Consider the following 15,205-nt stretch of genomic DNA (forward strand, 5'->3'; position numbering starts at 1 on the left):
AAAACAATTTTTGAACGACTAAAACACTGGGCGGCATTTTAGTTTTCTTTTTTCTATATGTGACTCTTTTCTATATAGTGAGGTTTCACTAGCAAGATCGCTTAGAAATTGCTGCAAATCAATATGAGGCTTAATTGATGCTTATATGCTGTGCGAGTAACCCAAAAAAAAACAAATGCTTAGGGCATTATAGATTGAAGGAAAAACTGCTGTAGACTTTTTGACTCATATTTGTTACTAGACTGCTTTAGAAACTTTGCCTATTGATTTTAGCTGGAGTTGCACCCTGTCTCCTTTGGTACACATAGATCCCTGCAAAGTTACATAAGAAGCATATAAGCAAGAGGAAGCTTCCAAAATAGAAAAGCTATACAGACTACACATTATAGAATATACATACACATATGCACACACACGATATAAAAAGTCTACTCGCCCCTGTTAAAAATGTCAGGTTTCTGTGATGTAAAAAAATGAGACAAAGATAAATCATTTCAGAACTTTTCCACCTTTAATGTGACCTATAAATTGTACAACTCATTGAACAACAAACTGAAATCTTTTAGGTGGAGGAAAGTAAAAATAATAAACTAAACTAATATAGTTGCATATGTGTGCACACCCTTAAACGAATACTTTGTTAAAGCACCTTTTGATTTTATTACAGCACTCAGTCTTTTTGGGTATGAGTCTATCAGCATGGTACATCTTGACTTGGCAATATTTGCCCACTCTTCCTGTGCAAAACCACTCCAAATCTGTCAGATTGTGAGGGCATCTCCTGTGCACAGCCCTCTTCAGATCACCCCACAGATTTTCGATCGGATTGAGGTCTGGGCTCTGGCTGGGCCATTCCAAAACTTTAATCTTCTTCTGGTGAAGCCATTCCTTTGTTGATTTGGATGTATTCTTTGGGTCATTTGCATGCTGAAAGATGAAGTTCCTCTTCATGTTCGGTTCCTAGCAGAAGCCATAATTCCCTCTTCCTTGGCTAAGGCCCCAGTTCCAGCTGAAGAAAAACAGCCCAAAACACATGATGCTGCCACCACCATGCTTCACTGTGGGTATGGTGTTGTTTTGGTGATGTGCAGTGTTTTTGTGCCAAACATATCTTTATGAAAAAAGTTCAACCTTGGTTTCATCAGACCATAACACATTTTCCCACAAGCTTTTGGGAGACTTCAAATGTGTTTTTGCAAAATTTAGCCGGGCTTGGATGTTTTTCTTCGTAAGAAAAGGCTTCTGTCTTGCCACTCTACCACATAGCCCAGACATATGAAGAACACAGGAGATTGTTGTCACATGTACCACACAGCCAGTACTTGCCAGATATTCCTACAGCTGTTGCTGTAGGCCTCTTGGCAGCCTCCCAGACCAGTTTTCTTCTCGTCTTTTCATCAATTTTGGAGGGACGCCTAGTTGTTGGTAATGTCACTGTTGTGCCATATTTTCTCCACTTGATGACAACTGTTTTCTCTGTGTTCCATGGTATATCTAATGCTTTGGAAATTTTTTTGTACCTTTCTCCTGACTGATACCTTTTAACAATGAGATCCCTCTGATGCTTTGGAAGCTGTCTGTGGAACATGGCTTTTGCTGTAGGATGCGACTAAGAAAATATCAGGAAAGACCTACTAAAACAGCTGAACTTTATTTGGATTTAATCAGAGGCACTTTAAATGATGGCAGGTGTGTACTGACTCCTGTTTAACATGATTTTGAATATGATTGCTTAATTCTGAACACAGCTACATCCCCAGTTATAATAGGGTGTTCACACTTATGCAACTACATTATTTTAGTTTTTTATGTTTACTTCCCCCTAAAAGATTTCAGTCTGTTTTTCAATTGAGTTGTACAGCTTATAGTTCACATTAAAAGGGGGGGAAAAGTTCTGAAATGATTTATCTTTGTCTCATTTTTTTACACCACAGAAACCTGACATTTTAACAGGGGTGTGTTTATATCCACTGTATGTATGTATGTATATACATTGCATTTCACAAATCCATAACTCTGCCAAGGTGCAAGTGTGAATTACAAGATAAAGCACACTACATGGATATTTCCCTAAATTTTTTTTAATGTCTCTAATGTTTTAGGGCAGCGGTTCTCAACCTGGGGGTCGCGACCCCTTTGGGGGTCGAACGACCATTTCACAGGGGTCGCCTAAGAGCATCGGAAAACACATATTTCCGATGGTCTTAGGAACCGAGACACCGCTCCTCTGTCTCAGGCGATCTGTGGACGGGATGATATGCTGCCCCTGTCACCTGGCCACACCTCCGGGATCACTCAACAGCTCCGCCTCCTCGCCGCTGATTGGCCACCGGAACTGTAGCTCTGGAGAGGCACACAGGCGGCCAATCACCGGCGAGGAAGTGGAGCTTGGAGAGGAGGAGCCGAGCGGCAGCGCGCGGAGATCAACGAAGATCGAGGGTGCTGCAGGAGCGAGTGAAGAGAGAGGCCAGAGAAGGAAGACAGCTGACAGGTAAGTGCAAATTTTGCTGCTGTAGCCAGGTATGCAGGCTGTAGATGGGAGAGGGAGAGAGCGAGCCCAGGCTGGAGCAGGAGTCAGCAAGGTAAGTATCATTGGTGTCAGTGGGAGGGATAGTGCCCCATCATTGGTGTCACTAATACCAACGATGGGGCACTATTCCTCCCCCCACTGACACCAACGATGGGGCACTATTCCTCCCACTGACACCAATGATGGGACACTATTCCTCCCACTGACACCAACGATGGGGCACTATTCCTCCCACTGACACCAATGATGGGGCACTATTCCTCCCCCCACTGACACCAACGATGGGGCACTATTCCTCCCCCCACTGACACCAACGATGGGACACTATTCCTCCCCCCACTGACACCAACGACGGGGCACTATTCCCCCCACTGACACCAACGATGGGGCACTATTCCTCCTACTGATACCAACGATGGGACACTATTCCTCCCCCCACTGACACCAATGATGGGACACTATTCCTCCCCCCACTGACACCAATGATGGGGCACTATTCCTCCCACTGACACCAATGATGGGGCACTATTCCTCCCCCCACTGACACCAATGATGGGGCACTATTCCTCCCCCCACTGACACCAATGATGGGGCACTATTCCTCCCCCCACTGACACCAATGATGGGGCACTATTCCTCCCCCCACTGACACCAATGATGGGGCACTATTCCTCCCCCCACTGACACCAATGATGGGGAACTATTCCTCCCCCCACTGACACCAATGATGGGGCACTATTCCTCCCCCCACTGACACCAATGATGGGGCACTATGCCTCCCACTGACACCAATGATGGGGCACTATTCCTCCCCCCACTGACACCAATGATGGGGCACTATTCCTCCCCCCACTGACACCAATGATGGGGCACTATTCCTCCCCCCACTGACACCAATGATGGGGCACTATTCCTCCCCCCACTGACACCAATGATGGGGCACTATTCCTCCCCCCACTGACACCAATGATGGGGAACTATTCCTCCCCCCACTGACACCAATGATGGGACACTATTCCTCCCCCCACTGACACCAATGATGGGGCACTATTCCTCCCACTGACACCAATGATGGGGCACTATTCCTCCCCCCACTGACACCAATGATGGGGCACTATTCCTCCCCCCACTGACACCAATGATGGGGCACTATTCCTCCCCCCACTGACACCAATGATGGGGCACTATTCCTCCCCCCACTGACACCAATGATGGGGCACTATTCCTCCCCCCACTGACACCAATGATGGGGCACTATGCCTCCCACTGACACCAATGATGGGGCACTATGCCTCCCACTGACACCAATGATGGGGCACTATTCCTCCCACTGACACCAATGATGGGGCACTATGCCTCCCACTGACACCAATGATGGGGCACTATTCCTCCCCCCACTGACACCAATGATGGGGCACTATTCCTCCCCCCACTGACACCAATGATGGGGTACTATTCCTCCCACTGACACCAATGATTGGGCACTATTCCTCCCACTGACACCAATGACGGGGCACTATTCCTCCCACTGACACCAATGATGTGGCACTATTCCTCCCACTGACACCAATGATGTGGCACTATTCCTCCCACTGACACCTACGATGGGGCACTATTCCTCCCACTGATACCAACGATGGGGCACTATTCCTCCCACTGATACCAACGATGGGGCACTATTCCTCCCACTGATACCAACGATGGGGCACTATTCCTCCCACTGACACCAATGATGGGGCACTATTCCTCCCACTGACACCAACGATGGGGCACTATTCCTCCCACTGACACCAATGATGGGGCACTATTCCTCCCACTGACACCAATGATGGGGCACTATTCCTCCCACTGATACCAACGATGGGACACTATTCCTCCCCACTGACATCAGTGATGGGGCACTATTCCTCCCACTGCAAAATTACAGTTATGAAGTAGCAACGAAAATAATTTTATGGTTGGGGGTCACCACAACATGAGGAACTGTATTAAGGGGTCGCGGCATTAGAAAGGTTGAGAACCACTGTTTTAGGGTCTGGAAACATTTTTATCACAATGACATTTTTAATGTACATCAGGTTTTTATTATTAATATTTATTTATTTCAGGTACTTATATAGTGCCGTCAATGTACGCAGCGCTTTACATATATATTGTACATTCACATCAGTCCCTAACCCTCATATTAACTATCATACATCATGCAATGCCAACACACTACACAGTGTTCAAATGCTGTATTTACAAAAAACAAAATCCAGTTTGCACCTTTGCTGAAACTAAATTAAAATTCAGGTTGCTGACATGTGAGGCAAATGCACTCATTAGTAACTGTCACTGTATGGTAACATGCCGTTATGTTCAATCAGCCCTGTACTGTACTTAAATGTGTCCCTTAAATACAATCAACCTGTACACTGTTCATCTAAGTAAACCTGTTGCCCATACTGTACAACAATGTGCATTCTTTCCTCACAGATGTTACTTTTTTTTTTTTTTAATAGGTTGTACAATATCCTGTAGGCAATCCGCAATCCTTGTTTGTTGCTCCCACCACTGTACTGACATAAAAAGAAAAGTGGTTTCTACAGGTCCCTACGTTTTTACCATTATCACTGCTCTTTGCATTGCTTTATTCAACAAGCTTCCATGTCTCTGCTTCCACTGGCGTGGGGGCCATCCTGACACACTATATCAATGACACTGGCTTCCAAAGACTCTTACCAATGACAATAGTTCTCCTTACAGAGGACAATTGTGAAAATGCTGCATCATCCAAACTATTGGCAGGAAAATACAACAGGTGACAACATATTGCCATTTTGTTCTTAACTTACATCTTTTAATTAAAAAGCTATCATGACTGGTTTTCTAATATGTCACATTTGACAATTTCCATGTTATGAATGGCAGGAATGCTTTGGAGAATACCAAAACAAATAAAAGTGTTCAGCGTGTTCTTGTTTCTGTCAGCGTTTCCTATGACAAGGACTAGACACAGCACTGAATTTAAAACAATTTTACTTGCTTCTCTTAGAGCCAGTTCAAACTGATCATGTTTCATTGGATTCTGCAACGCAGGCAAAACGCAAGGCAATGCACAAACCAAGTACAGCACATTTTATATATATGCTCTGTTGCAGATCGTTGTGGGGGGAAATATTAGATCTGCTGCATTTTGGGGTTTTGTATATTCAGAACATGAATGAGCTTCAAGTAAACCATACAATGCAAAAGAATGAAAGTCACAACCTGTGCTCCAAAACCATTTGTTTCATAAACAATAATAAACAAGAATGATGTCTAGCAGTTGCTGTAGGCCACCTGTGGTTTTCCGCCTCTACTCCTCTGTCCACAACCAAAAATATCTCCTGTTAATATACACAAAGTTTCAAAGACTGTATTACACCACTGAGATCAAGTGATGTGGAACGAGTCAGGAGTGCCATCACTTCATACTCTGCCTGGATATAGATGGGTTAATTTCTTTCTATACACATCTGCCCCTCCTCTGTAATATCAGGATCTGCCATGGTTTCCCCTGTGACTCATTCAGCAGAGTAGCAGTACTATGTGACATACAGGCTGAAATGGTTAAACTGGCTAGTAAAATACAAGCAACCTGCTTACTCGATTTATTTAATTTTGTTAATAAGGAAATGATGGAACCTTCCCTTGCAGGTTATTAAGCTAAAATAAGGTTACCTCCTAAATGTGCCTACAGATGTTAGATGGTTACTATGTGGTGTATGCATGGATGACCACCAAATGATCTTTCCACAGTCATAAGAGTCTGCACTGATTAGTCAAACTGAGCAGTTTGTAACCAAGGAAGGAGTGGGGAGCTCCAGCGGTATCAGTTATAGTAGGGGAAGCAAGGATGATTTGGCCAGTCTACTCTGATCTGAGCAGGCCTAAGCAGGATCGTGGAGGGCCTACAAACACATACAACCTAGTTAGATCTTGATCTAGATTTTGTTTTGCACCTTAGGAGCATATTTCAGAGACTAGCTTGCTTGGCACTGTACAGTGTGGCTTAGCTAAAATAAGATGTTAACACCCAACCAAGCCCAACCATTTGTTTTTCTATACATTTTCCTTTGTTAAGGTCTGAGCCTGGGAGAAGCCAGGATGTTTTCTTTATATGTAGAAGGTGCAGCGCTTATAACCAAAATATCAGTAAAATATAAGTAAAAGTCCTTAGTGGATTAAAAAGAATCAAATCAATCAAAGGTATTATGTAGTCCCGTAAATATAAATAAATATAAATAGACGAGGTGACTTTGGTATCCGTATTGAGGTGGTAATGAAATGCGCACTCACCGGACGCGCATAATAAATGCGCCTTGTGTCTAATAATCCTGCTGTCAGGTGGTGGGTGGTCTTCCCTCTATTGGATCCTAAGTGAGTTGTCCTTCTCCTTACGAGGTCCCGCTATGTATGGTCCTTGAGGATGTAATCCCTCCAGATGGCCTGGGTAGTATATGGTAATCCTTTCCTGGCGTAGGTCTGTGGACTAGAGCACTCCCCCAGGGGGCAACAGGAACACTCCCATAGTGTAGTATGTTTAAACCACAAATTAATTTATTAGGTGTATCAAATAAAAAGTATACAGCGTTGCAGACAGTAGTCTGTATAAGGACTGACCAGCTGGTGATTAAAGATGGCCGCCGGAGATCCACGTTGCTCCGGCGGCGTGACGTCACGGCGTGGTATGGCTCCTCTTGACGCGTATCGTGCTCAAGCACGTCTTCAGAGGGGGGGTCATTTTCTTTGTTTCTCCATACGTCTTGGCCAAAAGTCTGTATTGATAATTCTTCTAGTGATATACTAGATTTCTCAATTTCTATTCCGTGCCATATGTACGTCTTATTTCTAACATACGTCCCTTATTTGTGGAACATTGATTTCAGAGTTGTGTTACATAATGGACATATCTTCATGCATTATAACTCACAATTACATTTTAAATGAGCGGACCATGCACTTCAACTCAAGTAAAACTGGATTTGCTTCCTTTTTAGCAATAAATCACACCACAACATACACTGTCTACCATGTACTGCGGTTGCATTGCCAAGCTGCTGTACATTTGTTGGCGTGCCATTCTAAACGAATGCCACCACAACACATTGCTTTGAAGGAAGTTTAAAACATAAGATCAGCTAGTTGGCAGCCAATGACTCTATTTGCGTGTACATTTACTCCTACTGGTGCTGGGAGTAGGCCTGTTTACATATGCAATAACGACCCACTTCTTTGCATTCCAACCTCTGATTGTGGGGCAGCACAGCCAGCCAACTACTAAGTGTCAGAAGTGTGGGGTGTATTGAAGCCTAAGATGCAGGTGCTGACGGAGTAGTTTAGGGCTAGATGTACATGACCACATCTCGAATAGGTAAACTCACATTGTAATATTTATAGGATAGCTTGTTATTCATTTGTAAGAATGTTACCCATAAATCCATGAGACAAGGATCATCTTTTTGGCAAGGAGACTTTCGCCCCCTAGGATGGCCCCTCATCAAGTGTTGTACTGGGATGTCATTCCAGACAGGTCTGCACAATCTGTGACCATGATTTAGGTGTCAAACGGTCAAAGCTATTTATCATAGTGCTGGGAACATTGTGATAATGGTGACATGGGGACCTTTCTTCCATTCTCCCAAAGATATAGAGCCATAACACCATACAGTCCTCAGAATTACTAGAAACCTGCCCTGTAACAATAGTTTTATATGAATGCATTGTGTCATCTGCAAACCCTTGGAATGAAGTTACAATATTACTGCAGAAATGCAATCTGAAACTAACCCATGCTTTGCATTGCAAATGTTTGATATGGGAGTATTGTATTCAAATTTACATTCTTGAAATCTCCAAATATACAAGCAAAGATGGTATACATGTGAATAATCAATTGTTCAAGTGTTTATTAACATTTTATTGTTGTTTGCTATAGTTGCATCTCTTTATGTCTAAGGGTACTTGTAACATGGTACTATTTGAACATCAGTATTCCTGGCCAAAATGTCTTGTGTTTATTCTGCACATGTATTTGTGTGGAAGCACATAAAATACTGACTGGCAGAATTCTGTATTCTGTTTTTATCTGAAAAAAAAAGGCCTGTATGCCTAAAAAGTCTTTAGACAGCAGTGTGCAAGAGACCTTAAATGCATGGATGGAGGCATTTCAATGCTGTTGATTTTAATGATGGTGAGTGTTGAAAATAAATATATGGCAGACGAATGAAATGAGCCTGTGCAGCACAAGTGAACAGGAGAATGTGCAACTGGGATGTATAAGACATGACAATTTAATTCCCGTCATGCCCGCAGCGTAACTTTAGCTCTGTTACAACAGGCTTATGGTGAACATTCCATTAAGAAATTAAGTGTTTTTGAATTGTCTAGGCGGTTTAAGGGGGGCGGGAAGATGTCCATGATGACGCAAAAAGTGGGCAGCCAAAAACGCAAAGGACAGATGCAAATGTGGACAGAGTGCAAACCCTCGTACACTCAGATGAAAGATTGAGCGTGTGAATGGTGGCAGAAGTACTGAACATGAACAGGAATACAGTGCAGCAGATTCTAACAGAGGATTTGGGAATGAGAAGGATTTCCACAAAGATGGTTCCTCGAATTTTGACAGAAGATCAGAAAGAACGTGATCTTCAAATTTCATCAAATCTTTTGAAGAATGCAGAGGTGTTTAACAGAGTTATTACCAATGATGAAAAAGATGTTTCCAGTATGATCCGGAAACAAAACACCACAAAATGCAGTGGAAAACAAAAAAAATCACCTCACTGGAAGTATGCATGTCTCATTTATAGACATGCATAGCTATGCCGGTGTGTTTTTTTGATGACAAGGAGATAATTCACTACAAGTTCATACAACTTGGTACAATAGTCAACCAATGTTGTTACTTGGAAATTCCGAAAAGGTTACAGGAAATCTGTACAGAGGAAAACACTGGAACTCTGACCTGACAAGTAGATTCTCCACCACGACAATGCTCCTGCACATGGTGCAAGTGTTCACGAGTTCCTGGCCCAGAAATCCATTATGAATCTTGAAAAACCACCTTATTCCCTTGATTTAGTACCCTGCAAGTTTTGGCTGTTTGCAAAATTAAAAAATGCTTTAAAAGGACACAGATTTGATGACATTCCGGAAATCCAGTGCTCCGCAACAAAGATACTGCGCATTATTCCAGTAAACTAATTGCAAGAATGTTTCTGGCAGTGGCATAGTTGTCTAGAACAGTGCATTGCTTCATAAGGGGACTACTTTGAAGGTGAAAACAGCCACTAGTGTATAGGTAAGAAAACAACTTTTTTCTTTAACAGTCAATTCCGGAAATAAAATGTCACCTCATAATTCCCATCACCTTTTATTCTCAATTTTTGTAGCACAGAAGTGTGTTATTGGCGGAAAAAAAAAAATTAACTTGCAGCTTAGCATCTAAAAACATCTAGCAGCCATGCAACATGCTGTCAGGGGCCTTCAGCTAGAGGACCATAGAGCGCATATGGAGCTCCCAAGATGCCCTTCTAGTCTGCTCACGCATGGCCTGGACTTGAGTAGATATTAATCCATGAGATTTTCCTAACCCAGTGTTAGTAGTAGTGTTTACAATATCATTATATTACTACCATTGTAACAGTGGGGATTACTATTTCACATAACATTTAGAGGTCACTAATTAATCAATATTACTGTGAATAAAAGCATGCGGCAGTGCAAAGTGCCTGAAACCATGCAGGGTGCCTGCAAAGGTCATAATGTCAGGAACTTGAGTCCAAATAAAAAAAAAATACAGTTTGGATTGGAGTACCATCCCTATGAATAAAAACATTTTAAGGTATAGCTCTATAAAACCATATAGGATAGGTCATCTGATGTTACTACATGGAGACTATAGGGAGATGACAGGTTGTATTAGCAAGGGCCATCATTTGGTGTGTAGGGTTATCGTTTACAGAAAGCAGTATAGCACAAAGACAAAATGCTGCTTTAGAAGTACATTGGACAACAGCTAATATTTAGCCAAAGTCCCTTGTGGCAAAGAACATTTCAGGTGAAGACTCAATCAGCATTTCTGAGTTTGCAGTCTGAAAACTGCAATGTACCTGGCTGCCTGACATTGCAGACTGTTCCTCTAGATCCAATGCCAATCATAATGCCCCAAATTCATAAGAATCCACAATGATAAATGACATACAAGCAGAGAAAAAAAAAACAGCAAAAACAATACAATGCACACCAGGCTAGATTCTGAAATTCCCCAACTCAAGCTGGGAATACACCACAGTGCCTTGAAAAAGTATTCATACCCCTTGAAATTTTCCACATTTTGTCATGTTACAACCAAAAATGTATATGTGGTTTTTTTTGGATTTTATGTGATAGACCAACACAAAGTGCCACATAATTGTGAAGTGGAAGGAAAATCATAAATGGTTTTCAACATTTTTTCTTACAAATAAATATGTGAAAAGTGTGGTGTGCATTTGTATTCAGCCCCCCAGAGTCAATACTTTGTAGAACAACCTTTCTTTGCAATTACAGCTGCAAGTCTTTTTGGGGATGTCTCTATCAGCTTTGTACATCTAGAGAGTGAAATTTTTGCCCATTCTTCTTTGCAAAATAGCTCAATCTCTGTCAGATTGGATGGAGAGCGTCTGTGAACAGCAATTTTCAAGTCTTGCCACAGATTCTCAATTGGATTTAGGTGTGGACTTTGACTGGACCATTCTAACACATAAATATGCTTTGATCTAAACCATTCCATTGTAGGTCTGGCTGTATGTTTAGTGTTGTTGTCCTGCTGGAAGGTGAACCTCTGCCCCAGTCCCAAGTCTTTTTGCAGACTCTTAACAGGTTTTCTTCCAAGATTGCCCTGTATTTGGCTCCATCCATCTTCCCATCAACTCTGACCAGCTTCCCTGTCCCTGCTGAAGAAAAGCATCGCCACAAAACGATGCTGCCACCACCATGTTTCACGGTGGGGATTGTGTGTTCAGGGTGATGTGCAGTGTTAGTTTTTTGCCACACAGAGCGTTTTGCTATTGGGCCAAAAAGTAAAATTTTGGTCTCATCTGATCAGAGCCTCTTCTTCCACATGTTTGCTGTGTCCCCCATACGGCTTATTGCAATCTGCAAATGGGACTTCTTATGGCTTTCTTTCAACAATGGCTTTCTTCTTGCCACTCTTCCATAAAGGCCACATTTATGGAGTGCACGACTAATAGTTGTCCTGTGGACAGATTCTCCCACCTGAGCTGTCGATCTCTGCAGCTCCTCCAGAGCTACCATGGGCTTCTTGGTTGCTTCTCTAATTAACCGCTTCCCATCTGCCCTGTAGCAGTAATTGCACAAAACTGTATATATATATATTTGTACACAAACATACACACACACACGATTTTCCGGGCAGAGGGCCACCATTCACGGTCACAGCTGTCAATCACAGGGTCCCGGCTGGTGATTACTCTCTGGCGCTCGGTGATTGCCAAGGATCTGCGACAGGGAGGAGAACTGTTTGTAAACAAAACAGTTCTCCTCCCTGTCAGCTCGTGCACACTGCTTGCATGGCTGTGCACAGCCATACAAAGCAGTGTGCTTACAGTGAAGCACAAACACACAGCCCCACAGTAAAACACACCCGGCACACATTTAACCCTTTGATCACCCCTCATGTTAACCCCTTCCTGCCCAGTGCCATTAATAGTGTCAGTATTTTTTTTTTTTTAGCACTGACCACTGTATCTGTGTCATTGGGGATGTCAGTTAGGGGTATCAGAGCGGGCTGAATACAAATGTACACCACACTTTTCAGATATTCATTTGTAAAAAATGTTGAAAACCATGTATAATTTTCCTTCCACTTCACAATTATGTGCCACTTTGTGTTGGTCTATCATATAAAATCCCAATAAAATACATTTACACTTTAGGTTGTAACATGACAAAATATGGAAAATTTCAAGGGGTATGCATACTTTTTCAAAGCGCTGTATGTAGAATTAAAAAAAAAATAAAAAATAAATTCAAATGTAGTTTCAAAATAGTTCAAGATTTTGTTTGCTTTTAACAATCGATTTTGGAAAGAATGGAGTTTATTGAATGAAAATCACATAAGCTGTTAGAAATTCATATATACGAGAAAATGTTTCCATCCTGTTCTTTCAAATTCTCTCGTCACAAAAACAAATGTTAATTTGACCCACTAATGATTAGAAAAATGAATGAACATCCTCACAATGAAATTTTACTAGTGTATACCCGGATTTACAGATGTCACACATCAGGAACGAGTTGCACGTCCTAAACACCCAATTGTCATACAACTATGTCATATGTAAACATACAACAACCCTGCTCCCATAGCATCCTCCAACATCCAACTGTCACCCTATGAAGTTCACCAAATCCCACCGCCATGGAGGCCGACAACACAAGTCACCCGGCACACTATGGAGACCGATGTAAAAGTCGTTATTAAAATGAGCGAACGGCTGAGCTGCGATCATTAGTATGAAAGGATGTCTGCCCGGGCAAGCAGGGGCTTGATGAAAAGAACATTTATTGAGCTGCCATGTCAGTGCAATGCTTTACTAGCCAACCTTGGGCATGAAAAGAGGTGTCATTAGCTGATCTCCTTGCCCAATAAAGAATACTGCAAGAAAAACAATAAAAGCAGTAAATGATGTTTAACTGCCTGAGAGGGAGTGTGCGAGGACCATGCCACAGCAGCTTGGTACAGCCTTCTATTCCCTAAGGGCTAGGTTCACATCTGTGTGTTTTCTAGTGTTTGCTGAAGTGCAGAAACAAACCACAATCCATTTAACATCATTTCCTATGGGTCCTGTTCACATTTATGCAGGTTCCTGCAGTGTGTTTTTTGGAAAGGAGTATCTAACGTGCAGGATGGTCAGTTTTTGGCTCCAAACACTTCAATGGAAGCGCATGAAAAATGAATTTGTGCATTTTTGGTAGGGTTTTGTGTTTAACAAGCGGTCTCCTACAAAAAAAAAGAAACCCATGAAGCATCAAAAACGTGCCGGAAAACGCACAAAAAACATTTTTAAAAAATGCGCCAACTGCACGTGCGCAGATATCTAAGGAAGAGTTTCCAGCAGGTGCAGTTTTACATGCCACAAAAACGCAGTACAAATGCATACGCCAGAACAATGAATGTATTCCAATGGACCATGGCGGAGCTTCCATGTGGGTTTAAAGCCTCATTTGGCATGGGGTGATGACATGCGTGACCGATGCAGGGCCAGGTGTTCCCGGCAAGGTGTTCATTCCATTGTTGTGTACTGGACACCGAGCTGCACGGACACAGCCGCCAGTCCCAATATCACATCTATGGGAGTCCCTGAACCCTCCCTGTGTGTGCTCAGGGACCTGCACCCCCATGTCATACTGAGACACAGTGTGCAGCAACAATGGAACATCTGCATGGGAATGTATGAACACCTGTATGGGAATGTATGAACACCTGTATTTCTCTATCCCGCCCCGCACTGGTCACATGTCATCGCCCCGTATGAATGAGGCCTAATGAGTACAGCGGGCTGCATCTGTCTGCACCACACACACCGCCAATGGACAGGGATGTGTGTCCAGGAAACTTACCACAGAAAATACATTGAAATAAATGAATGATTGCAGGACACATGGAGGCACGCTGCAACCATGCATGCAGAAATGTGCAGTCAGCAGAGGTTGGGGTGAGCCTGTCTGTGGAGCCCCCCCATATGACATGGGGTACAGAGGAGGGAGAACCTCCACACAAGGTGTCAGTGCCCACAGGACAGCCAGGCACATGCGTGAGGAGAGGGGGGGGGTAATACTTGACAGCCCCCAACTTCTGAAAGTGTGTGTGAGCCCCCGCCGGGCCTCCCCCTGCACCGAGGAGCTGCCACCTCACTCCCCTCCCTACAGATATCGGAGAGAAACAAAGCTGTGCCCGAGCCGTGCCCGCTCCGGGGGGAGGGAGGGAGGAGGGGGGCCGTGCTTGCGGGGGGGGGGGGCGCGGCGCGGGGAAGGCGCCTTTTTCTGGGTACGGAAACACGCGGACGGTGCACATTCGTACTCACGGTTTCAGGGGGTTGTGAATGACAGTCGCCATCTTGCTACAATGTAACAGAATATTGTCTGTCTCGGAGTTCTGAAGGTTCGATACGGGAGGGGGGTGGGGGGTGAGGGAACGGGCGAATCAGCGTGAGGGCTACCGGCGTCTCGGCCAATGGCGGCGGAGTGGGCGTGTCGTGGGAAGGGGTGTTCTGCGAGGTATTAGGGAGCTGTCAAAGCGGCAGAGGTCACTCCCTCGGGTGGCCGGACAGGGAGCAGAGAGGGGTGGGGGAGGAGGGACATGATTGGTGAGAAGGGGTTAAAGCAGTGCGGGCCCTGGGCGGGGGGGGCTGATCACAGTGCACTGGCCGCCCATCGTGACCAAGTGGCAGCGACTCGTCTGCTGTGTCCACGCTGGAGCGGAGCCAGCTCTTCAGAGCGCAGACTCTGCCCGGTCCCCGATGTTTATTCACAGAGCTGACACCGAACTTTCCTGTCTGTGGATTGTCTCCTCATCTCAGATACCGACCCCTCCCCTCCGGTGTCCTCCCCGGGGCTCTCCGCTGATATATGACCCTCTCCTCC

At 44.0% G+C, this 15,205-nt stretch overlaps 1 protein-coding gene across 8 annotated transcripts in view; it reads right to left on the reverse strand.

Moving 5' to 3' along the window:
• Window positions 1-14,755, reverse strand: part of DPF3 (double PHD fingers 3) — a 455,271-nt gene extending 440,516 nt beyond the window's left edge. For 7 of the 8 annotated variants that reach the window (XR_016314150.1, XR_016314149.1, XM_089686861.1 and 4 more), the window contains exon 1: window positions 14,647-14,755. Coding sequence is in view for 5 of the 8 variants with exons in the window: in XM_089686861.1 (XP_089542987.1) it covers window positions 14,647-14,678 (32 nt within the window). In the remaining 3 variants the exon portion in view is untranslated. The remainder of the gene's footprint in view (window positions 1-14,646) is intronic. The other variant, XM_089686860.1, reaches the window with a different exon arrangement.
• Between the last annotated feature and the right edge of the window lie 450 nt (window positions 14,756-15,205).

Source organism: Staurois parvus, unplaced genomic scaffold (genome assembly GCF_062004578.1).
Source record: "Staurois parvus isolate SC_StPar_1 unplaced genomic scaffold, SC_StPar_1.0 ptg000414l, whole genome shotgun sequence".
Classification (NCBI taxonomy): domain Eukaryota; kingdom Metazoa; phylum Chordata; class Amphibia; order Anura; family Ranidae; genus Staurois; species Staurois parvus.